Source organism: Balaenoptera physalus (assembly GCF_965194825.1).
Source record: "Balaenoptera physalus genome assembly, chromosome: 19".
Taxonomy (NCBI): Eukaryota; Metazoa; Chordata; class Mammalia; order Artiodactyla; family Balaenopteridae; genus Balaenoptera; species Balaenoptera physalus.
Genome location: NC_138900.1, coordinates 50,727,069 through 50,749,314, shown reverse-complemented (window position 1 = coordinate 50,749,314; position 22,246 = coordinate 50,727,069). Strand labels below are relative to the sequence as shown.

Here is a 22,246-nt window from a genome sequence, read left to right as displayed (position 1 = left end):
CAGGAAAGACCCATTTTCCCCCATGGCTTTCTCTAAACAGCCAAGCCTGGGGGCCTGTGAGGCCAAGCAAAAGAGAACTGGCTCTCTGTGCATCACACTTCAGAGAGAAACAGGGCCCAGCACTGCCCTGAGGTGAGGACAGAGACTCAGCCATCTGGGAATCTGTAGTAAGCTCTCACGTATACTGAAAACATGAATCCTTAGGAAAATTAGAATTCAGTGAGCCTCCTTTCTATTGGACAGTGTTCAGAAGCTCCTGCAGGATGGCATCAAAACATTCTGAAGATTCCTTACCGGCTCTGCGGTTAACAGTCCTTAGTAATGCCCTTGTAATGCAGATCAGTATTTGCCGGAAGCTTCCTGAATCAAGGCCTAAAAGTAAATGATTGCCCAGAGTGGACTGTGGAGAAAGCCTGAGACTACGCTGCTGACAATATATGAAATTTACTGTTGTAACCAAATCCACATACAAGGAAGGATTTGATCAACTAGCCCAAGACACTACAACCGAAAGACAACAAATTCTTGCATTTACAAGAAAGAAAATCTCTCCCACCTTGGCCAGATATATCAGCTGCAAAACCACACACACAGATCAGCACCTTGAGCTAATAAAAGTTTTAGAAGTCAACTTCCACAGCGAAAATCAATGTACGCAGAAGGTTTAGAACAGAATTCCCAGGTAGGGAGGAAGTGAATTTCAGAGCAAGCACTTAGGGAAGGAAATTCCTCTGCACATATTAGCCACATTGAGCATAGCCACCGTGCCAGCCTCAGTAGTGAACAGAACATTCATTTTCCCTGTTACTGGTGGTAGAGAGAGAAATGGAAAGGCAGGGCAGCTGTGAAAGCTGTGACTAGAGCTGTGAGGATGAGCCACAGCAGTCCTACAGTTTCTGCTAACCCCTGTGACTCGCCAAGGTGTTCAAGCAGTAGAAATAAGCAAGCAGGTTAGGGGAAAAAAAAGGCAAGAGCCTTCTGATTTAAGTAAAGGTAACCAGACACAATTAACTAAAATGAAGCAGTACAAGGAGGGGGTGGTTTATAGACCAGCAATTGGTGGCTGAAGGCACATAACTAATCAAGAATATAATGGGGGAGCTCCTGAGTGAGTGACAAAGATCCCAGCCACAGTGACATCTGGAGGTCAGGCCTGCTGATGCACCAGCACTGGAGAGGAACACTGGGCCTAAGCCTTCAAGGAACTAAGCAAAAGTTGGCTCAATTCAGCAGATGCTCCTAACCAGATCAAAGAAACACCACAATGCAAAGCTAACAAGATCAAGAGGGGCCACATAATCAGTTCTGGACCATTCTGGTTGAAGATACAAAGGAAGAATGCTAGGTTTTGGAGGGGGAGGAGAGCTACAGCAACCGGATGCCAGGCTGCTTCTGCTGCCCCTCAGATAGCACTCCCAGGGCTGCTAGCTCTGGAGCCTTGACTGTCTCACTATCAGGAGTCACAGATTCAAATGGCCACAGGGGCTGGACAGGAAATGCAAAGGAGTGAGGCAGTCCAGGTGGGGACGGGTGGGCTGGAGACCACAGTCCCCCTACGAACAAGGCAGCCCCTGCTCAGCTGCAGCTGATAGGCTGCCCCATGGGGATTCAGGTCCAGCGTTCCCTAAACTACTGTTTCAGAAGCCAGAGATCTAAATTTTTATGTCAACTCTTGACTTTAAATGTTGGCAGCAGACCAAACCAAAGCACAACTGCAGGCCACGTCTGGCCCACAGGCTTCCCAGTTTGCAGCTCCTGATCTGGAGGCTGAACAACAAGAATCGCCCAGGTCCCTTTAACACCCCCACCACACTTCTGAGGCCTTGGGGGAAGAAAGGTCTCGTGAACCTGACTGGAGAACAGGCCCGGGAACTGCAGCAGCTGGTGACGTTCCAGTTTACTTGCTACTCCACTGAAAAGAAGAGAGCAGACACCAGAGGATCTTTCTAGTAGAAGCAAGTGTGGCCTTCAAAGAGCCCCAGACAAGAGTCAAAGATGAGATCACTCAGGTGGCTCAAGAAAGGAAAAGGATTTATTAGCCCATTTCCAGGACAGGGACCCGGGGGCAGTGGCCGGGTTCAGTGTTCTCACATTCAGAGGGAAGAAAAGGCAGCAGGGAAACCCGCCTGACTGCCTTCACTCGTTCTCATCTATACAGCTTTGTGCTCACAAAAACCATCCTCTTCTCCTGCAGGGAGGACACAGGGCCCGGAGGGAGAGAATGGCTTGGCTTTACTCTTGGCCTTTACAGACAGAGCCTGGGCTGGGGACCCAGGGCATCAGCCATTCTGTTCACACGGAGCAAAACTTGGGTCTAGAAGGGATGGGCAGCGGGGCTCTGGCCAGCGGTTCTGAAGGTCTGCTGCACCAAGCCCAGAGCACGGGCTGCTCCCTGCTCCTTGACGCTTCAGGCAGATTTTAACTTTATTTATAAACAAGACGAAAATCCAAGCAGCATTAATTTAGGGGAACAAAAAATGGTTTAAAAAAAAACCATGGAGGGGCAGGACAAGGAGGTGGTGAGCATCCAGAAGAGGAGGAGGAGGAAGCAGGAAGAGCCAGTATTCCACTGGGTGCCGAATGTGCTTCTGCGTCTCCGCGGCTGGGGAGGCCCTTCCTTCCTGCTCCCCCAGCTGATGGCCAGACAGCAGAGGGGACGCCGTAGTGACTTTAGGACAAGCCCTGGAGCCCTGTCTGGCCACTGACGTGGGGAGTACCATGGATTGACCCCAGTCAACTCCCACCTTCACCATCACGCATGTGAAGGTTTTAACTCTCCTGTCCAAAGTCCTCTGAGAATTTCTTCACTTTCAGGAGGTCATCTGCATTCACGGTGGGCCGAGTGGTGGCCAAAGACCGGAGCATGTCCGACTGCAAAGACAAGTGCTTGCGGGTGAGGGAGGCTGGGCTCCAGGGCCTCAGCCTGCCTCAGTCTCAGCCCCATGCAGTCCAGGGTGGGAAGAGCCCTGCCTCCGAGGTCACCCCCCAGCCCCTAATGCAGAACTCCCGTTGCCTGGCTTCTGCCTGAATGCCTCCTGGGACAGGGACGCTCCCCTCCTGAGGCGGCTCATGTCATTTCCAGACGGCCTACTTCCGGTTGAGAGAATCTAAGTTTCCATTATTTCTTAACTCGTGTGAGAAGCTCTTTTCTAACTGCACGCCCACCACACCAGGCCCAATGGCAAACACTTGCCTCACAGAACAGGCAAGACCAGGATAAGGAGAGGCCAAGAACAGTCAGATGAGAGGCTGCCTATGCAACTGCACCAAATCAAACCGTGCTGACATTTACTGGTTCCTTCTGCGTACAAAACAAGCTCTGTGTAGTCCTCTCTCCCAGCTGGCCACTTACCATGCAAACCACAGGCTCTAAGAGTTTGTCACTGGGGACATCCATCCAAGTCATCTCCATGGCCCCTGGGTCCCCTGGTGAGCATGGGGTCAGGAGGTCGTCGATCATAATGCTAGGGTTGGTGCGGGAAGGGCCACAGACCTGAAACCAAACAGGAGTCTGACTGGCTGGAGGGGTTGCCCCTTGGCATTTGGGGAAGGGGCAGGACGTGTCAGGTTTCTGAGTCCTGAGCAGAAGGTGATAGCATGGTATGAACAAATGCCTGGGTTTCTAGATCATCAGTCTGATCTGACTGATGGGCTCCTTCAAACCCTTGGGCTGGGCAGTCAGTGTGGCTCCAAGTCTGATTTCAGAGGTTCGTGATCAACATGCTATCCCAGCTACTATTCTCTGGAATCTCAATCTGTGGCCCAAATGCCTAGAAAGCTTCCTCTTCCTCACCAATTCCATCAAATCTCACCACAAGTGCAGTGACATCAAAATGTTTTTCCAACCGAAGGCTGTGTGCTCCATTGGCAACATCTCCCCAAATATCCCCAACGCTCAATCCCTCCCATCCTTCAACTCTTGACTCAGTGTCACCCAGTATGGCCTATCCTTTAAGAGTGAAACCTACCCACACCCCCTCCAAATCTCAGAAACACCAGACCTCCCTCCCCGGCTCTGTCTTCCCCTCATCACCCTCTAAGAAATGAGTCGTTATTTTGTTTGTCTGTCTCCCCCACTAGAAACGAGGCTCCTGTAGGGCAGGGATTTTTGTCTGCTGTGGTCACAAGTGTCTCCCCAACACCTAGAACAGTGCCAGGCACACAGTAGGACCCTCGGCGACACCTGACAAACAACTGCTGCGTGAATGGAGTTCCTCTTCATGGTGTGTGATTTTGTACCCATTGCTTTCAGACATGCAGCACGGTCTACCACGTGCATCAGCACAGTGCTGACTGCAGGGGTGGCAGAGGTGACAGCCACGGTGCCCTGTCCTCTAGCATCACACAATCTGAGATGGTCGCCCTCCAGCCAGAACTGCAGGGGAGGCGGAAGCAGGTGCAACCCCAGCCCCTGGAGTCAGAGAGCTCACCATGCACTTACCCTTGGCTCCCCAGGAGACCCAAAATGTGTCACCCAAGCAGCCAGAAAGCCAATATCCCCTTTCCTGTGACACTTTGTAAGCAATTCCTCGCTGGCCCGCTCACCTTTTTGAAGTGTGTTGCTGACTGCACCTTCCTCACGGGCTGCATGAGGGAATCCCGCACGATGATGCTGATGTCTGCGCCCGAGTAGCCTTCCGTCTTCCGGGCCAGCTCGTGGATGTTGGCGTCTGTGAGGTTGTGAGGAGTGCTCCCCAGATGCAACCGGAACATCTGGGCACGGGCAGCCTCCTCCGGCAACGGGATATAAATTCGCTTTTCAAACCTAGAGAGCCAAGCACATGGCAGGACTTGAGAGCGGATGGCGGGATGGTCTCAATGGAGAGGCTCGGGGGGCCCTCCAGAAGCCGGCTTCACTAAGGGCTCTGCAGACATGGAGAAGCCGCCAGAGAAAGGGGGTCAGGATGCACCCCCTGCTGCCAGCAGCAGGTTGACCACGGCTGGAGACAGATCTCGGCCCCTGGCTCCTACTGGGGAAGACTCACCTCCTTCTAATGGCTGAATCCAAAACCCACGGGATGTTTGTGGCACCAAGTACCAGAGTCCCATCATTGTTATTCCCCACCCCTGTGGAGAAAGGGAAACAGACGCCAACTCAACACCTGTAAGGATCAGTCAGAACCTGTGGGAAGGACCTCAGGGACTTTGCATCCTGAACTGGAGCTGTCCCTGTGACACCACCGGCAGGGACCCGGCTGGCTTTACTTGGGTGAAGAGCCCTACGGCCCTGCCTGCCTTGGGAGGGGCGGAGAGGTGGCCGGCCAAGGCCGCAGTAACCTCTCCTCAATGAGAAGGAGCTAAGAATTGCTTCTCTGATATCCCCTCCACCGAAAAGACAGTCAGATCCAGCCACAGCTAAATAATGACGCCCTAGGCTGGCTTTAGGGGGGGGACGAGAACCAGGGAGGGGACCCGGGACTGGCACACACCCTGCATCTGGACCAGGAACTCCGTTTTGATCCTTCGGGCGGCCTCACTCTCATTTTCGTTGCGGGATCCGCAGAGCGAATCCACCTCGTCGATGAAGATGATGGAGGGCTTGTGCTGCCTGGCCAGCTCAAACAGGTTCTTGACTAGCCTGTGAGGGTGAGACACAGGCTTGGGATCCAGACACCTGCACATATGCCCAGCCGGGGTCCCAGCACCACCTCTGCTCTCGCCCTTCCCTCAGAGAGGCTGAGACGACAGAAAAAATGGTGGTAACAAATCCTCTGGCAGCACTGCACCGAGAGGAAGAGCAAGCCTTGGCAACAACTTCAAATCCTGGCAGCCCCGTTCATTAGCTCTGGACTGAGGACAAGTCACTTCCCTTCCTCTCCGCCTCAGTTTGATCGTCTGCAAAATGGGAGCCGGTGTGGGGAATAAGTTAACTGTATAAAGTCCCCAACAGAGAACACTCAGCTGAAACCCAGTTACTGTGAGCGCCTTTCCCTTCCCTTCATGAGGACTCATGGTTCCCAAGTTCCCTTCCAGTCTCCGTTGGCTCTGTCAGGACCGTGTCCCACCTGACGAGCTAGCAAGATACACCTCTCCCGGCTACCCTTCCCTGCCATCCACAGCGGCTCCTCTGGGAGGTGATTCCAAGGGCAGGGAAGCTGGACCACGAGCAGCTGCCAGGGTGCCGGGAGAGTGGAGCCTGGCGGCTGACTTACTTCTCACTCTCCCCCAACCACTTAGACATCAAGTCTGAGGAGGACACAGAGAAGAAGGTAGAGTTGTTGGCCTCCGTTGCCACTGCTTTGGCCAGGTAGGATTTCCCTGTGCCAGGGGGTCCAAAGAGCAGTATTCCCCGCCAAGGGGTACGCTTGCCTACGAGAAAGAATGAACTGAAGTAAGCTTCTTCCTGATTGGGGAAAGGGAACAGAAAAAAGCAGACGGGCCTTAGTCATGGTAAACACAGTCAGAAATGAAAAGTTCTACATGACAACTTTGCTCTAGGAGCAAAGGAGTAAAGGGAACTAAATCACCTGCCGAGGGCTTGATCCTAGCCCTGGCTCATGACCCCCAGGACCTGGCAAAGTGACACTGGCTGGCACTGGTTCCTGACCCTGCCTACCACTGAGATGGTCGAGTCAAAGTTCTAGCCACAAAGGTGTTTCTGACACTGGAGAGAAGCCAAGGAGTAGATGACCGTGATGAGCAGGCCCTGGGCCCTTGCCTGCTAAGGGCAAAAGGGAGCCGAGTCACCATCTGCCACCTGGACACCTTCATAGTGGGGGCCCTCAGCTGGCGGCCTCAGAAGCCTGATTTTTCTTTTTTTTTTTTTTGGCCACGCCACACGGCTTGCAGGATGTTAGTTCCCCGACCAGGGACTGACCCGGGGCCACAGCTGTGACAGCGCAGAGTCCTAACCACTGGACTTCCAGGGAATTCCCAGAAGCCTGATATTTTTGCATCTGGGCCTAAAGTGGCTCAACTCTTACCTGTGAACAAGTGTGGGAATTTAATTGGCAAAATGACAGCTTCTTTGAGGGCCTCCTTGGCCCCCTCCAGCCCGGCCACGTCATTCCACCGAATGTTGGGCTTCTCCATCACGACAGCACCTGTAAGATGAGGGCAGAGCCTTCGACCTGGAGCCCGACTCACCAGGGGGTCCTTGCCACGTCCCCCTCCCGTCACCACAGGCCTCAAGCCTCTTACCCATCAGCTGTTCTTGCAATTTCTTTTTCTCTGGATTATCCCCTTCACTGTCACTATCGCTGCTGGGAAAGGAGACAGAAGATGACAGGCTGGAGCAAGAGGCAGTTGGCAAGGGGGCTCTCAGAGCAAGGCCAGGCTCTGGCTGCCAGCCTGGTGCTAAAAAGATGCTTTCCCTGCTCAACAGTGGTGAGAGGCCCACAGACAGGCACCTCGGGGATGCTGGGGCCACACATCATCAGCACTCCCCTCTGGATCCTCCAGGAAACACTCTCACAACCCACCCTCGCTTCTTCATCAAGGGCATAAGAATCGCGGCATGTGTCCTCTCTAGAAGGCTGGTGAGGGACCTGTGCTTTGGCTGGACTTCAAGAGCAGCCAGGCAAGCACTTGGAGCTGTTACTGGCCTTTCACAGGGACTCAAAACAGGACAGCAAGTGGCTGTGCCTCCAGGGCCAATCCCTATTCGGACATAAGTAACTTGCCATCCTTAAAACTCTTCCATCCCTCCTGGAGGTGCTTGCCCTCCTGCCCCTACCTCAGTGTGTCTCATACTCTGGGGAGTCTAAGCACAGGCGTGTCCTCTCCGTCCAGGAGCAGGGCCTCCCCCTCTGGGGAGGCAGCTGACACACCACCTTCCTCTCTCCTACTCCCCAGCTGGGCACCCTCCCCTCACCTCCAGGACACCACTGGCCTTTGTGCTCAAACCACAGATGGGAGGTGACAGGCTGTAGAGGGAACACTGGCTTTAAAGTCAGAAACAGAGGCCCCGGGTGTGGGTCCAGACTCCATCAAGTACCAGCTCTGTGGCCATCCCTGAACCTCTCTGAGTCTGCTGCCATATCTGTCAGATGAAGATGAGAATAACAGCAGCTGACATTTATTCGATCCTAACTGCGTTCCAAGCCCTCTTCTCAGGGACTTACCTGCATCATCTCACTTGCTCCTTAGAGCAACACTAGGAGGGAAGTCCCACTACCTTCCTCCTCCTACAGATGAGGAACCTGCAGGCCCAGGAGGGTCATGGCACTTGTCCAAGGTCACACGGCTAGGAAGTGGCAGAGCCAGGCTAGATCCTGAGAGTCTGGCTCCCCACCTTGCCCACAGCTTTTCAATACAGATCCAATGAGATGATGTATTGATAAATGGAAGTTTCCTGTAAAGTGCTTGACGAAGGCAGCTGCAGGTATTATCACTATTATGAATAGGATTTCCCAAAAGGAAGGTGCCGGGGAAGTCCACAGCAGCATCAGCACCAAGATGACGGCGACACAGGAAACAGACACCTGTTCGTGGGGGCTCTGGTCCCCACCAGGTCCTCCGCTCCTCCGTACTCACCCCTTGCTCTCGCTCTGGTTCTCTTTGACTGGCTTCTTGCCATGCTTCTCTTTATTTCGTAAATAATCCTTCAGCTTCTCTGCCCGGTCTAGGTACTGCATGCACTTGGCTCGAATGCTCTCCTTGGCCTTGTCGCTGTGTGCCTCATCTGCAAAGAGGAACCACGTAGGGGCCCCTTCGAGCCCCCGTGTGCCCGCCCTCCTCTCGCAAGGGCTCTGCGGCTGGGGAGGACCCCATGTGGGACTCACATTTGATAGCGTGCAGGAAATACTCCACAGCATGCTGGTAGAGCCGGAGTGCCTCCTCGTAGTTCTTGGCTTTATCCTCTTCTGTGGCTTTTGTCACCAGATCAATGGCTTTCTGGAAAGGCAAAACATATAACCCAGTGCTTCCCAAGAGATCCAGAAAGCCCCTGGGTTCCAGGCAGCAGGAATACACTGATAAGAGATATTGTCAGGCCCGGGAATCTGTTAGTCACAGACCTTTATGTTGGCCTACTTGTCCAACATCAACTAGAAAGGCCCTGAAAGGAAGATTTAAAACAACAGCCGTTCCTCTTCACAATACACTCATACAGTTAAAAGCAACCTCCTTCTCAGTCAAGCAGAAGCCTGATCAAATATCTCAGGTTAGGGCTCAAAGGGAGAGTTCACTTTCTATTTCACAGCTTCGGGGGAAAGAGAAATAGACCTGGACTGAGAGCCTGCAACAAGGCAAACCCCAGAACCAACTGATTGCTGTGCAGTTCAGCATGGAGGCCAGAAACTGCCTTTGACCTCATGGGCCAGAGAGGAGCCAGCCAGCTAGGAAAGTCCTCCATCGACACAAGAGTTTTTTTTTTGTTTTTTTAAAAATTTATTTATTTATTTATTTATTTTTGGCTGTGTTGGGTCTTCGTTTCTGTACGAGGGCTTTCTCTAGTTGCGGCAAGCGGGGGCCACTCTTCATCGCGGTGCGCGGGCCTCTCACTATCGTGGCCTCTCTTGTTGCGGAGCACAGGCTCCAGACGCGCAGGCTCAGTTGTTGTGGCTCACGGGCCTCGTTGCTCCGCGGCATGTGGGATCGTCCCAGACCAGGGCTCGAACCCGTGTCCCCTGCATTGGCAGGCAGATTCTCAACCACTGCGCCACCAGGGAAGCCCAGACCCAAGAGTTTTATGAGATGGACTTAAAGGGATCTCTGCTTCTTTCTACTGGCCCAACTCACTTCTCTAGGCTGAAAAGAGAAGATAGTTTCCCTAAAGTTGAGACCTAGGGAAGGGATGCTTAGACGTGTGATTCAATACACCAGTAGATCCAGGAGGAAAAGTGTGTGCTTACTCCAGAGGCATATATGAGCTGCCAGTGGAGGGGAGCGATCCTCTGGAACCTCCTAAGAACTCTGTGAGAGTCTCTGTAAACCTCTTAAACCCTGTAGGCCTGTACTCTGCACTGAACTTAAAGCACGCTGGATTTTTCAGGCAGCTGCCCCACAACTACATATCCAGTTTTAGAAACCACAGCTTTGCCAACCCGGGAAGCACTACCAGAATTATCCTCTGCAGGCTGATACAGCACTAGACACCAGGCAGGCAGAACCCACTGCATACACACAGTTCCGTCCACAGTGAACAATAAGCCTCCTGACCAGCTCTTGGCAGGGCCTGGGCATCTGTGCAGCCCTTTCTCATCTGAAAATAAGAAGTCTCAGAAAGACACAGGGAGTGCTACAGAACAAACAGACTGGGATAGATTAGGCCAGGCTGATGTTAAACAAACTCACCAGGTTGAAGAGATGAGGAAAGGTGAGTGTTGGCTACTATTTTCAAGCTTCAGCTCCCTACAATACTTACAAATAGATAATGGCTAGGCACCCTGAACCTTCCTGCATAACTAGTTTAACCACAAGCTTCACATGTTTACTCTCCTCCACGAGGCCCTTCCTCCAGATAGACATGAAAGCGGTGCTCCTATCACCAGTGGCTTCTAGTTTCCAGAACACACACCCCCAGTTCCTTGGACTTTTCCACTCTATACACTTTGCTTGGGTCTGTCCTTTTGAAAGGGGGGTTCAGAACGATACTCCAGGTATGCCCATCCCCTCCCTCCTTCTAGATACTCTATTAATTAATGCACCTCAGAGTACATTCGGTTCTTCTGGCAACCATAAATAGTTTTTCATGTACAAGAGGACTGAGTTGCAACTTGGAGACGAACAGTTTTGCATAACAGGATGGAAAGGTGACAAAACTACCAGCCCTGCCAAATCTCTAGTAACAGGTGTGCCAAAGGATGAGGATGAAAGAAAAGGGTAACAAAGATGTGCTAACAGAGGAGGTGGCAAACTTTCTGTAAAGGACCAGAATGTAAATATTTTAGACTTTCCTGCCATACAATCTCTGTTGCAACTACTCAACTCTGCCTTTGTAGCCCCAAAGCAGCCACAGACAATATGTAAACGAATGAGCAGAGATGTGTTCCAATAAAACTTTATTTATAGATACTGAAATTTGAATTTCATGATTTTCACGTATCATGAAATATCCCTTTTTTCAGACACTTAAAAACGTAAAAACCTAGGACACGATGTTAAGTGAAAGAAGCCAGTCACACTGGACCACATATTATATAATTCCATTTATATGAAATGCCTGGAATACGGAAATGCATAGGGACAGAAAGTAGATAGTGTTTGCCTAGAGTTAGGAGGAATAGAGGGACCGGGAGGGGGGATGTGTGACTGCTAAAGGGGCCAGGGTTTCTTTCTGGGGTGATGAAAGTGTTCTAAAAGTGATTGTGGTGATGGTTGCACAACTATGAATATACTACAAGCACTGAACTGTACACTTTAAATAGGTGAATTGTATGGCATGTGAGTTATATCTTAATAAAGCTGTTCTTTTTAAAAAAGGAAAAAACATTCTTATCTCACAAGCCCAATAAAAACTGGGCAGGTGGGATCTGCAGGCCATGTTTGTCGACCCGTGTGATAACAGCTTCTGCTGGTGGATGGTGGGGCCTGGCTTTGGACTCCAGCAAATTCCTGGCTTAGCACTCCACTGTATTCCACGCCTCTGTTCCTCTCTTTTTGTCCACCTGGAGTAAACCATCCCTCCTCCACCTCCGGGTATCTGCATGCCCCCCCATCCTTTGACCACCCAGCCAAATGCCTCTTCTTCCATGACCTCTTGCCCAACTCCCCCAAGTACTGTGTCTGTCATCACTTAATGAGCACTTAGTTTGTAACCGACACTGTGTTAAGAATGTTTTACCTGACTTAATCTAGAGCCACTGTCACAACAACCCTATACAGGGTATTACCCCACTTTACTGACGGAAAACCCGAGATTCCAAGATCAGCTAACGAGCGCCAAAGGTCACATGCTAGTGAGTGGCAGAGCCGAGATTCAAACTCCAGTCTGAGGCAAAAGTTTCTGTTTTCCGGCCCAGCAAAGGCCGGCAGCACCTGGAGGATGGGTCAGTCATGCATCCAGGTGGCGCCACCCCAGCACCACCCGACGCGATCTAGGGAATGAATGAAGGGTCTTTGGCCGAGAAGAGGAAATCGGAGACCGTGGAAGGAGCGGGGGTTTGTTCGAAGGGAAGCAGGAGGAGGAGGAGGGGAAGCCAGCGGCCCGACCGCGGGCCCGAGCTTCCTGGGTGTCGCTTGTGAGGCCTGGGTGAGGCTGATCCCCATGGCAGTCCCGGGGCGCCGGCTACACGTAGCGGCCTCGGGGCCCTGCGCGGCCGAGGGAGCCGGGCATTCTGGACGGGAGGCGACCCTCGGCTCCGAGCGCGAGAAAAGAGAAACAGGCGGAGGCGACGACAGGGCGACGGGGCGAGGGCGCGAGGCCGGCGCTCCGAGGAGGCCGCCCGCCCGCTCGCAGGCCCCGCCGCGCCTCCTTCGGCCTCCTCAAGCCGGGCCGGGCCGGGCCGCGCCGCGCCGCGCCGAGGTACCTGGAGGGTTGACGTTGTCATTTCATCTCCTGGGTCCGCCCCACACCCCGCGGCGCTGCTTGCGGCCTCGGTCCGGCCCCGAGAGCCGAGGAGCTGGTCCGGCACGGGGAGCCCGGCGGGTCGGCGCTGGGCGCGGGTAGGGTGGCCGCTTGCAGGGGAGCCGAGTCCGAGGGCGAGCGAGTATCGCGGCCCAGAGCGGTCGGGCCCGAGCTGCGCGGCTGCCCCCCGGCGGCCACGACCGGCACTGCAGGCGCCGCTCCCCGCCGTGGCTGTGGGACTAGGGCCCGGACGGGGCCAGGGGCGTGTCGGGGGTGGGGCGGGACTGGGAGCCCGAGGGGGCGGGGCCAGAAGCAGAGCGGAATGGAATCCTCAAGTCCTAGATCCCACGTTGAATAAAACAGCACCTATTGGGCAGTTTTTACTCGCACAATAAGCCTGACTTCCCAGAGCTTTGGGTTCCTGATGTTTAATAGGGTATAATAATAATTAGTATCTACCTTGTCTACCTTTCGGAGAAAATGAATGAGCTAGCTAATGTAAACAGTGTACACCACACTGGGGCTCAGTCCCTGGTAACGGTTATTATGATGCCGGTGGCTCTGTCTGAAGCCAATTCTGTTTTCCTTTATACTACTTTTCTCCTTAGGAAAGTGATTTTCTTAGGCCTCCAAAGCTGGGGGCTCTACCCAGGTGAACTTAAGCAGAGCAGATTGGTTGTTCACATTCATTGAGTTCAGCATGTTTAAAAAACCAATAGGAAGGATCTAGTAAAGAAAGCTAGTCAATGGGAATAGGACCAAAGCCTAGGTGGGTGGATTGGCTGCAGACATTACAGTGGGAGCAGAGAAGATAGATGCCTACCTAGGCTGGCCAGAAGATAACAAGAAGTTGGGAGAGTACCTTTGGATGAATTCTGTTTTCTTGGTTCTTGGTGAATTAGAAGGAAAGAGAATCTGCTGAGAGAGAGGGAGAGAAGGTAGAAGGCCTGGGGTGTGAGGAGAGTAAGGATGGTTTGAAATCATTTCAAGTGAACTGTGTTAAGGGAAAACCTGGTAAAGGGTGGCAACTTCTATAAATGTATAGAGATGACAATTTGCTTTGGATTTTTTCCCCGGTACTCAGCCGCTCGAGTGCGTGTTTATCCATGAGGCTGCCATGAAGATAGAGCAGCAAGGGAATTCACAGGTTTGGTGAGTGTGGTACTGCAATGGAATCAGAGCCAGGTAAGGTGGGAAGTGAATAGGGAGAAAGTAAAAGTGTCAGTGGACTAATTGAGGACTCCAAAGATTGAAGGATAGTCACAGTGGGAACACACTGGAGAGGGATGCTTCAGTTTTTAATTTTGGAAATGGCTCTGTTTCAGGTATAACACAGTCGAGGGGCTACCACGGGAGCTGGAGGATGGGTAAGATGGAGCGAAGGGGCCATGATCACACATGGGGAGTTCAAGGAACCAAAAGGCCCGGGTGCTGAGCATCCCTGTGGACACTGGAGTCAGGATAATGGCAGGAGTGGCAGGACAAGGCCTTTGAGGAGTCTGGGTGAGATGAGGAGGCAGACACCCTCCAAATCATGGCTTCTCAGCTTCTACCCTGAAACACTGCTCTTTTAGACACTGATGGCTGAGTGGGGAGGCTTTCATTTGATGTCTGGCACCAATGATGTTATGTTATAGTCACTATACTTTTGCATCATTGAGAGCTCAGGGCTGGGGCTTTTCCAGGGGCCTGGCACAAGACAGATACTCAATATCTGCTGGAAGAACTAATAATTAACTAAAGAATTAATAAGCAAACAAAAGAGAGGGACCTAACTGGTGGATAAACGTGAAACAGAGCAACTGAGAACATATTAACTCCACTTATTTGATAGGCTGTTCCAGCTGGAAGACAGAATTAAAATGAAAAGTCCCTACAATTAGAGAGGTTTGTATTAGCCTTCTAGGGCTGCCATAACAAGATACCACAGGGTGGCTTAAACAATAAAAATATATTTTCTCACAGTTCTGGAGGCTAGGAGTTCAAGATCAAGGTGCTAGCAGGGTTGGTTGGTTTCTTCTGAGGCCTCTTTCCTAGGCTTGCACATGGCCACGCTTTTGCTGTGTCAGAGTCTTTCCTCTGTTCACATGAGCCATGGTATCTCTTTGTCCAAATTTCCTCTTCTTATAAGGACACCAGTCAGATTGGATTAGGATCCATCTTAATGGGATCATTTTAACTGGATCACCTCTTTAAAGGCTCTATTTCCAAATACATTCTGAGGCGCTGAGGGTAGGGCTCAATGTATGAATTTTGGTGGGATACAGTTCAGCCCATAGCAAGGGCTGGCGGGGTTGAGATCCACTGGCTGTGTTCATCTTCCCTTTGTGCTGCCTACTCTGCTCTGACCTCTTGCTTAGCTTGTCTTGCGTGAGCCTGCTGTCCAGACACTGACTGCTTTACAAGGCAGAGCTTCCGGGAGGAAGCCCCGCCTCCTAGAGGAAGTTCTGTCCTGAGCAGCCGCTTCTGATGACACGAAACCAGAACTCCTCCCCATCCCACTTGATCACTGGTCGTTGACCTTCTTCTAGGATGCTAGCTTGAAAACAGGCTCTGAGGACACCTCAGTTCTGCAGTGGTGTTGCCATTGCTGGGGATGGAGGTGTGAATGGAGGAGGGAAAGGGGGAATAAAGGCACTAAATCTAAGTTATTTGTGGGCTGGCACATGGAGCACGTTTAGGCTTGATTCTGAATCAGATCAATAACTTCATGTCCTAACTTTTTCACTAGAGCAGAAATCAGATTCTCAGCTCCCACATTTTAGGTAGAAAGTCATTGACTTGCAAATGCCCAATTCCATTTGCTCTTTTTATTTTTATTTTTAATTTAATAAGTTGATTTACAATGTTGTGATAGTTTCAGGTGTACAGCAAAGTGATTCAGATATATTTTTTTTTCCAGATTCTTTTCCATTATAGGTTATTACAAGATATTGAATATAGTTCCCTGTGCTATGCAGTAGGTCTTTGTTGTTTATCTATTTTATATATAGTACTGTGTATCTATTAATCCAAAACTCCTAATTTATTGCCCCCCCCTTCCCCTTTGGTAACCATAAGTTTGTTTTCTATGTCTGTGACTCTGTTTCTCTTTTGTACATACGTTCATTAGTATCATTTTTTTAGGTTCCACATATAAGTGGTATCATATCTGTCTTTCTCTTTCTGACTTACTTCGCTTAGTATGATAATCTCTAGGTCCATCCATTTTACTGCAAATGGCATTATGTCATTCTTTCTTACGGCTGAGTAATATTCTGTTGTATATATGTACCACATCTTTATCCATTCCTCTGTCGATGGACATTTAGGTTGCTTCCATGTCTTGGCTATTGTAAATAGTGCTGCTATGAACATTGGGGTGCGTGTATCTTTTTGAATTAGAGTTTTCATCTTTTCCGGATATGTGCCCAGGAGTGGAATTGCTGGATCTTATGGTAAATTTATCTATAAGTTTTTTAAGGAACCTCCACACTGTTCTCCATAGTGGCTGCCCATTTGTTCTTTCTTGCACAGCACTTTTCTATATTGGGTTCTGTTGATGCTGAGAATGTGGCACTTGTTGTAAACCCAAGCTTGGACCAGTGAATCAACTCTGCTTAGCCAATACAACCTCATAAAATCAGACTATACAAACTCCAGCATTCTAGGGCTCATGCCAAGAAGTAGATTCTGAGCAATTTGTTAAGGAGCTTCTTGGTTGGGGGCATGAACAGTGTGGAGGAGGAGGAATAAAAACAAGGCTCAGGGCTTCCCTGGTGGCGCAGTGGTTAAGAATCTGCCTGCCAATGCAGGGGACATGGGTTTGAGCCCTGGTCCAGGAAGATCCCACATGCCATGGAGCAACTAAGCCCTTGCGCCACAACTACTGAGCCTGCGCTCTAGAGCCCGCGAGCCACAACTACTGAAGCCCATGTGCCCAGAGCCCGTGCTCCGCAACAAGAGAAGCCACTGCAATGAGAAGCCCATGCACCGCAACGAAGAGTAGCCCCCGCTCGCTGCAACTAGAGAAAGCCCGCGTGCGGCAACGAAGACCCAATGCAGCCAAAAATAAATAAATAAAACAAATAAATTTATAAAAAACAAGGTTCAGGTGAGTAACATTGTGGAGAGGTAGGGCCAGGGCAAAATTCTGCTGAGATGTCACACAATGTGACTGATACCGAAATAAATGGAGCACTGATCTCCCAACATGATTCTTGAGAAACCACTTCTCACCTGCCCCTCCTCTGTGTGACTCAAAGTTTGATAAAGCTCAGATTGATCCAGTAATTAAGCTCCCATCACACAGATGGTCAGTGGTAGAACTGCACCGAAACTAAGTTTTTAAGAGTTTGGAGTTGTCCTAAATCTGTTTAAAAATGGCACCAGAAGAGGCTAAGATGTGACAACCAAACACATGTGATGCTGGATAGGATCCTGTGCCAGAAAGGAAAAGGAGACATTGTTGGGACGATTGGCAGCACTTAAATGGGGTCTGTGGATGGGTGGTAGTGTTGTACCAAAGTTGACTTCCTGATTGGGAGGGCTGTAGGTTGGCAATACAGGAGAGTGTCCTTGTGTTTGTAAAGTACACACTAGAGAATTTAAGGGTGATGAGCATCATGGCAGAAAAAGACAAGAGAGGGTAATGGAACAAATGTAAAATGTTAACAACTGGGATATTTGGGTGACAGGGATGTAGGAGTTCTTTGTACTGTTCTTAAACCTTTCCTGTAAGTTTCAAAGTATTTTAACATTAAAAAATGAAAAAAAAAATACAAGTCTAAAAGCAGTTCTTTTATTTACAGTATAAAGGTTACAAAGGTATATATGTATTTATATATATAATACCCTTAAGTTGCAAATTTCATTGTAATGTACAATGCTCTATGTTGATGTGCAACTCAAGGGAAAGTGTTGTCTATGCATTATACTTACAGAGTACACATAAAGCTTTTTTATTATTACGAACACAAATACTGCCCTGTTTTATGCCATGGGTTTTGATTTGGTAGTCTGGTGATGCCAGAAGACTTGAGACCTAAATTTTAAACAACACTTAAAAAAGAAGTCTTGTTTAAATACAGGGTTCCAAAAGGAAGGAAAACACTAGAATATCACATACTTCTAACTCTTTGTAGAAGTGTCATCCTAGCTTTCTAAGTCTTAATACTTAAAAAAATGAGAGTTGCGTAGGACAGAATACATACAAGAGGGTATAATCAAAGTTTGCACAGATTAGCCAAAACAGGCCTTTATAGGTAGTGGTTTGCCACATTATTTTCTAAAGGACCTTGGGTCTGGTACCACAAGGGAAACAGATTCTTTGGGCACCCAGGTCTTATCACGCTGAATCCACCCAACAGACTGTAAACATAACACTGGAGTCCTAACTAGAGAAAAACAATCAGAAATGGGTTCTTATGATAGGGCAGACTTGCTTTAAGGTGTGAAGAGTATCATCAAGATTGATGATTGTGCCAAACCCAAAACTTAGTTTAAATCATTTCTCCTCCTCCAAATTCTGTTAATTCACAAAACAGAGGTGAAAAAATGTAACTGACACCCACCTGAACAGGACTGAGATAGAAGGAAAGCACTTCTTCCAACCTAGGAGGAACAGACACTTAACATGACAATACTTATGTGCTGGTTCCAATAGTATACAATCATTAGCACCTGAATGTCAAAGGGTAGGTTTAAAGTAAAGACCAAGACATTGAAGGCATGACCTAATTTGTGTGCACAACTCCAGGATGCTGAAAACCAAGGGAAAGGAGCCCATGAGACTGTGTTCCCTATGCCATTCCTATCACTGACCTCTCAGGGCCTTTCCGGGCATGACAAAGGATGTTGCCTGAAAGGCTGCCTCTAGTGATAGATGGAAGGCAAGCTGGATAGAAAGGGACTGTTACTGAAGGAAAATATGGAAAAATTCACACAACTGCTCTTATTTTTTTAAGGTGCCCTTTCTACTGAGTTTGAATGTCCGAGTGTTCTAGAATAAGTGGAATTTTGCTAAGTTTTAAATATCTTCATTATTTTGATCTCTCAGATGGAGCAACAGTCCATCTACCACATGTAAGGACTTTCAGCAAATGAGATGTTTAAAGGCTGTAAATGTGAAAATGACTGGGTCAGCACAATCTATAAAGTGGGTAGATGAAATATACATTTATCTTTTCTGCTTACAGTGAAAAGAAACTTTTCTTTAAAAAGACTTTCTCACTGATCCACTTTGAGCAATAGAACTAAGTTTTTGTCGTTGTTGTTGTAATTTATCTTACTAAGGATATTCTACACTAGTCTCCTTCTCAAACTAAAGCCTGATTATGAATTAAAAAATGATGCATGATGAAAAGACCAACCTACTAAAATGTGCTTGGAGTTCTTTCATGCTGGCATGGACCAAAGACTGAGCATCCTTTTAAACATTTTCCAGTTTGCCAGATAAGCAGAACTGCAGATATGCTTTGGTAAGAATATGAGGTGGTTAATTACTTAACCTCTGACTGATAAATAGATGGCATGGTGTGATTGAGAAGTAATGGATTATGTGCTACTTGAGGGCAGGAACTTTCTTTTGGACCTTTCAGAGTGCCTGTGAAGAACTGTACATTAATAAATGCTTATTAGATGAAAGAATCCATGAATTAATATATCATAAACTAGGTTTGCAGTTTCAAAAATTTCTCTAGGGTCCCAAAGAACCTTTTGTCTATTCATAAGAGACTTCTATCACTTTGGAAGAGGTGATAATCAAGTTCCAAAGGTGTACATGTGACTAGGATAAAGAGGGACTCAAAAACTTTTGCATTTGTGTCAATGGCAGGGAGGTAAGATTATTACAAAACTGAGTAAAGTACTTATAGGACTCAGAAGTTAGAAATCTACCAGAATACCTAATCTTACAATAAAATGAAGTGTCATTTCTCTGTTATATCCTTTTAGTTTCAACCAATGTATTTTGTGGCAATTCAAGGATTACAGTTCATTTGGTAGATTTTTGTTGACTACAATCAAATGTTCATTGGAGAGCAAGCAATCATTTACAAACGGCATATTTATGCATTACATCAAATGTAGATTCACTTTTAAAACCAGAATATGCTTTGGTTCAGTCACCTAAAATGGAAAGGAAGAATAGAGGTGACAAGAAATTAAGCTCACGTTTATCAAGTTTATAAAAGAAGAAATCTTGTTAAAATATTTTTCAAGTTAATACATAACAACCATTCTTCCAGTTGGCAGTTTAACTAGTGTCAAAAAGAGACAGATGTGTTCTGTGTGTCTATTAATTGTACCTTACTTTAACTTGAAATTATCACTGATCTGCTAGATGTGTGTATGTGTGTGCTTTAGAGAAAGGGTTTCAAATCAACCACTTAAGTAGTCTATTACTAGTGTAAAATAAATTTCACTGAATATCCTTATACCATAGGAATAGCTATATTGCTCAAAAACACGTAATCCTGATATACAGCATAATTATTTTAGAATTGTCTGTCATCACACATTTATTGTCTCTATGCCCAGCACAGTGAAATATATAGCTTAAAAAGGTGGGCAGGTGTTGGGGGACTGCTGCTGTCAGTTTTTAAAGACAGTATGTATAACAAAATAATTCTAGATTACCAAAAAATTAAAATAGGGACACAGAGAGAATGGTAGCAGATGTCAGATTCCTCTACTTTGATCTAATGGAGAAAAAAAAAAAAAGCCACAATAAGAATTCAAATTTAAATGAAAGAGATTTCCAATCTCAAGGTAGGATATAATACCACCTGGCACGTAATATACCTGATAGAGATATATAAAACAAATGAATATGACTATAATCAAATTCAACTTAAAGTTTAAGCAGAATCCCAAAGAAGTCTCTTTCCCTTACGCAGATATGCAGATCTCAACATGCTTTGAGACCAAAGAGATCCGGCATTTTACTTCACTGGATATTGAAAAAAAAATGACCTTTGGCTTTCTAACCAGCCATTTCATTCATGGCATCAACAGTGGATGGCAGCGACATGGAAATGTATGCTGGATATTTGGATGGTTTAAATATTATGTACAATCAATAGCTTATAACCAGTGAAAATAATAAGAACATAATTCAGCATAAGTGTCTAAGATACAAAAAAAGCAGAGAAAGTGCTTAAGTCTACAGGTCTTCCCTGAAAGCTTCAAAAATGTTTAACTCTTTGAGTAAGTAGGGCTTTTAACAGATTTTGCATAGCAGCTTACAAGATAATTTGAATTAAAAATATGGATATAAATTAAACAAGGAGACCTGGAGGTTGTCTCAAAATTTAAAAAATCCAATATAACCTTTTCTCAAAAGTGGACACACTTTTGTCCATCAAAACCATTTACAATGAAATGTGTTTTTTCTAGGAGAAACATAGTCTTGTCCAGATTCCACACAGTTTAAATTTTTTTTAAAGAGTAAATTTTGGTTTATTAGCTAAGTGCATTTAATCGGCTGAAAAAAGCTTTGTTACCATTCTGTTAGGAGGATAAATTAAGAAAATAATCAGTAACACCTTTAATCATTTGTTGGTTAGAGAGATTTTTCCACTTATAAAAATATAAGAAATAAATAATTTGATCCCTCCTGCATGCAATAATTTTCAATAACAAACTCTGTGAGAGCACAGATGATAAAAACAAGCACTATCAGACTTTAGCTAGCCTAAGAAGTGCTAAAACATGGCTTTAAAATAGGTGAATGACATTTAAAGTAATATTTTTGATTCCTGTACATGTCCCAATATTTAATCTGAAACTCTACTAGGTAGCTGAGTTTATAGTTACAACTACCTAATAAATACTGTATAAACATACATTAAAGTATTTCTTCATATAAAATATTAGATACTAATTTCCAGGTAAGATTTGTTTGAAGACTTCAGGAAAGGACTCACCTTTTCCAGAAAAAGTATAATTGAGCCTTTTCTTCCTTTCCTTTTTTTTTTTTTTTTCGGTGGGGAGAGGGAGCGGAGACGTTTTAGAGAATGAGGAGGAAGAATTTTCACACACCAATTGGCTGCTCGTAGGCATCTGTGTGGAATGTGGAGAAGACGTCTAAGCCCCGGGTCCCGAGGGCACAAGGAGTGTCCATCGGAATGAGGGGGCACTACTCTGCAGCTCCTTTCCACTCTACACATGGAAGCCCACCACATTCTCAACAATTTTCCTATTTCAAAATGAAAAAGAAATGAAAAGTCAGCTGTTCTATAAAAGATGTGAAATATCAAAAATGCCCCTCTTCAGTTATCACTTGAAAATAATTTGCCACATTTTGGCGTCTTAATACAAAATACTTATTTATCAAGGCTGTCCCATTCATAAAAAGCACATTTGTGGTTTGAAAATCCCACAAACACACTTAATTAAAGAACAACCTGGTCACCCATGATTGGAGAGCTGCTGAAGTATGTTAAACAAGCAGCTGAAGGGCTCTTGCTCTTGGGGCGCTAGTGGTCAAAGGAAACCCTCCATACACTTTCATTTCACATCAAGACTCAAAAGATACTAGAAACCTATGGATCTTGGTGCTATGACAGCTAAAGCTTGAGCAAAATGAGCCGAAATGCACACAATGCTTACCTCTCCTGCCCACATTTTAATCATACCTTTTAACAGATCTTTTTCATATAAGGAACGAGCACCGTGGCTCAGAAGTTCTCCCAGAAAATATTCTCAGTGGCTTAGCCTTTCATACTAACACAGAAAACCTCACCAAATGGCTTTGCTGCAAAAGTCTGTGACTGCATTGTTTGACTTCTCAGATTAATAATACTCTCACTGCCAAAA

General features: G+C 47.3%; 2 protein-coding genes across 4 annotated transcripts in view; both read right to left on the bottom strand.

Moving 5' to 3' along the window:
• Nucleotides 1-2,014: 2,014 nt before the first annotated feature.
• Nucleotides 2,015-12,568, bottom strand: VPS4A (vacuolar protein sorting 4 homolog A). The gene is made up of 11 exons (XM_082436167.1): nucleotides 12,411-12,568; nucleotides 8,724-8,835; nucleotides 8,476-8,623; nucleotides 7,141-7,202; nucleotides 6,924-7,043; nucleotides 6,153-6,309; nucleotides 5,430-5,578; nucleotides 4,986-5,067; nucleotides 4,546-4,765; nucleotides 3,353-3,493; nucleotides 2,015-2,871 (listed from the first exon to the last, which is right to left on the bottom strand). Exons 1-11 carry the CDS (start codon nucleotides 12,429-12,431, stop codon nucleotides 2,770-2,772), a joined length of 1,314 nt encoding a protein of 437 aa, XP_082292293.1. The 5' UTR covers nucleotides 12,432-12,568; the 3' UTR covers nucleotides 2,015-2,769.
• A 4,638-nt stretch (nucleotides 12,569-17,206) lies between these two features.
• The window catches only part of SNTB2 (syntrophin beta 2), a 99,356-nt gene continuing 94,316 nt past the window's right edge, over nucleotides 17,207-22,246 (bottom strand). Inside the window, exons 8-9 of one of the 3 annotated variants that reach the window (XM_082436083.1) lie at nucleotides 21,355-21,626; nucleotides 17,207-19,555 (exon numbers count right to left, since the gene is read on the bottom strand). The gene's annotated coding sequence lies outside the window, so the exon portion shown is untranslated. Of the gene's footprint in view, nucleotides 21,627-22,246 lie in introns of all 3 variants that reach the window. The other 2 variants (XM_082436082.1, XM_082436084.1) reach the window with 2 other exon arrangements.